Source organism: Anopheles aquasalis, chromosome 3 (assembly GCF_943734665.1).
Source record: "Anopheles aquasalis chromosome 3, idAnoAquaMG_Q_19, whole genome shotgun sequence".
Taxonomy (NCBI): Eukaryota; Metazoa; Arthropoda; class Insecta; order Diptera; family Culicidae; genus Anopheles; species Anopheles aquasalis.
In genome coordinates this window covers 8,742,501-8,745,000 of record NC_064878.1, presented here as the reverse complement: position 1 = coordinate 8,745,000, position 2,500 = coordinate 8,742,501, and the positions used below count along the sequence as shown (strand labels likewise).

The following is a 2,500-nucleotide window of genomic DNA, read 5'->3' as shown; positions in this document are numbered from 1 at the left end:
GGCAAAAGCGCGTACTACCAGCAGCAGTACCGGCACGAAATACGATCCAAGCAATGGCCCCAGAACTATAGGGCCCAGTGCCGGCCTAATGCCCAGACGGTCGACGACGCTGTACGAGAAAACGTCGTCCACAGAAAAGACAAACTCTACCACGGATCCTACGTAAGTATTGGCCTCTGATCCGATGATCCGATCGCACCTAGCGTTATTACGTTATTCGCTTTCGCCACAAATGTCGTCCTCATGAAGCGCGCGCTCAGTCAGTCCGCTCCACTCATTCGCTCTTCTTACAAAAGACACAAGTGTTGTGCGTCGACCGATCATTGGCTTGTGTGTTCAGGATTCGTCGCGTACACCGCCGCGTCTCCTTTTCGCTTCCTCACTCATCCCTGTCGATACGATGATCATGCTTTTTGGCTTGCCGTTTTGATTGCCCCCTCACCACCACCCTCTCAGCAACACCACACCATTTGAAAGTGAGATCAAACGGCGATAGTGTTTGATTTTTTTGTGGGTGTTGCGTTGAATTTTGCGTTTGATTCTGCATTACTTCGTCATAGTTCGCGTTTTACCAGGGGTGTTGGTGCTCTCCCTTCTTCCGTTTCTTTCTCTCGCTCTCTGGCTGAATATCTCTCACTTTGTTTCTTATTCATGGTTCCTCGAAGTATTCGCCAATTTGACCAATTGTTTGAGGTCTTGCGATGGAAAATGCTCAGTTTTACCTTCTCCCGGTTTACTTAGAAACGATTGTTAGAATAGGTTTTCATCATTTCGTTCGTTGCAACTAAAAGTAGTGTTTAGTAGCGGAGTTCCGATTTTTTCCCCGCGATAAGTTCCCGATGTCTTGTACATATATGAAAACGGCTCATTAACTTGCTCATCATCCCATTATCTACCCGTAATTGGATTTCACAGCGTTCCTACAATTGTTCCTGTTCCTCTTGCTTTTTGTTTCGAAAATTGATTGCGCAAATGTCATTATCGTTACAGTATTCGAGATACATTTTACATTTACTATTTGCCTTTTACTCTCTACTCTTTGCCTTTCTTTCTTGTTTCCTCTCGAATTTGTCTTCATCTTAATTTAACTTTTCTCTTCCTCTTTCTCTCTCTTTCTCGCTCTTTTTCCTACTCTGTTTCTCTTCCCAAAAAACACTTTCATCGTCGATCATTACTGTGCGTCGTCGTGATCTCGAAATCGAATTGTGGTGTTTCCTTTCCCTTTGTTTTTCAATTACACTTACACAACCTTTTCGAAATGTTCTACTTTCGAAATGAATAATGTGATGCAATATATTTCTATCAATCTGTGTGTATGTGTGTACGTATCTCATATCATCAAACGTTACTCGATGCAGTAGCAACAGTTTCGTCGCACCTATACCAGAGTTCAACCGTGGCAACTCGGCTTCAGCAACCGCTGCTAATGCTGGTGGTGGCGGTGGTGGAGTTGCAGGCAGTGGCGCTAACACTACCGGCACGGGAACCGGTGCCACGACTGGAAGTACGGCCGCCACCACCGGTAGTGGTGGTGCCGTTGGCACCGGAGGTGGTGGCAACGGTGGTGGTAGTGTCGGCAGTGGTGGCGGTGTTAGCATAGGCAGCGGCGGCGGCGGAGGCGGTGGTGGCGGTACCGGTAAGGGACATGTGAAGAGCGCATCTGTCTCTAGTCCTGGACCGTCGGCCGACAGTACTACTACCAATAGTGCCGCCACTAATGATCCCCTCAGACAAAGGTATAAACACAATGTTCTCTAGAGTTGTTTTCTACTTTTTCCTGTTCTTGCGTTGCCGTTTTGCTTTGTTTTTTGTTTGTTTTGTTTACGGTTTATCTATCTTTCGACTCCATTTCGACTACGATTATAATGGTTCGACCAATCATCCTTGGTCGTTGGGCTCCTTGTTTCTGAGTTCTCTTTTTCTAAAGCCGCGTGCAGGCCGTAGGTTTTCGAAGCCTCTGTTATACCATGTTATAGCAAACTATTTGTTGAATTCACATCGAGACGCGATATTCATATTTGTGTATATGTGTTTCGATTCGGTTCAGCGGTTAGCTTCTTACGTTTTGCTACCCTTATTTTGTTCCATTTTATGCTTTGTTCTATGAACAATCTTTTAGATAATTGTTCAATAACCCAAAAGGAGTTCATCGATTTGTAATTTAATTTGATTTTATAAATTGTATACACATGCGATTCATTGTTGCTCGAGAAACACCCGCAAGAACATTATTCAAGTTCTTCTTCTTTACCATTACACATCATTCCTCGATCATTCGGATTCGCTTCCAAACCAAACCAAAGTTATTGAGTTAAAATTTCGAAATTTCGTTCTACATTTTAATGTGTTACGCTTCTTTGAGCTGTGTGTAATAAGTGCTGCCGTAAAGAGCAAAATGAACATGCCGAGCGGCGCATATGATGGTACAGTTTTTTTTCCTATCTTTGTTTTCTAATTTCGGAACTCTTCTCGTATTTGATCTGTCATCGTATATGATTAC

The 2,500-nt window shown here is 43.8% G+C and overlaps 1 protein-coding gene across 21 annotated transcripts in view; it reads left to right on the top strand.

The window, feature by feature from the left end:
• Nucleotides 1-2,500, top strand: part of LOC126577456 (MAP/microtubule affinity-regulating kinase 3-like) — a 52,141-nt gene that overhangs the window by 31,975 nt on the left and 17,666 nt on the right. For 15 of the 21 annotated variants that reach the window (XM_050239092.1, XM_050239091.1, XM_050239086.1 and 12 more), the window contains 2 exons: nucleotides 1-162; nucleotides 1,359-1,736. The exon at nucleotides 1-162 is cut by the window's left edge and continues 16 nt beyond it. In XM_050239092.1, coding sequence (XP_050095049.1) covers nucleotides 1-162; nucleotides 1,359-1,736 — 540 coding nt within the window. Of the gene's footprint in view, nucleotides 163-1,358; nucleotides 1,759-2,500 lie in introns of those variants that run through there. The other 6 variants (XM_050239108.1, XM_050239104.1, XM_050239102.1 and 3 more) reach the window with 2 other exon arrangements.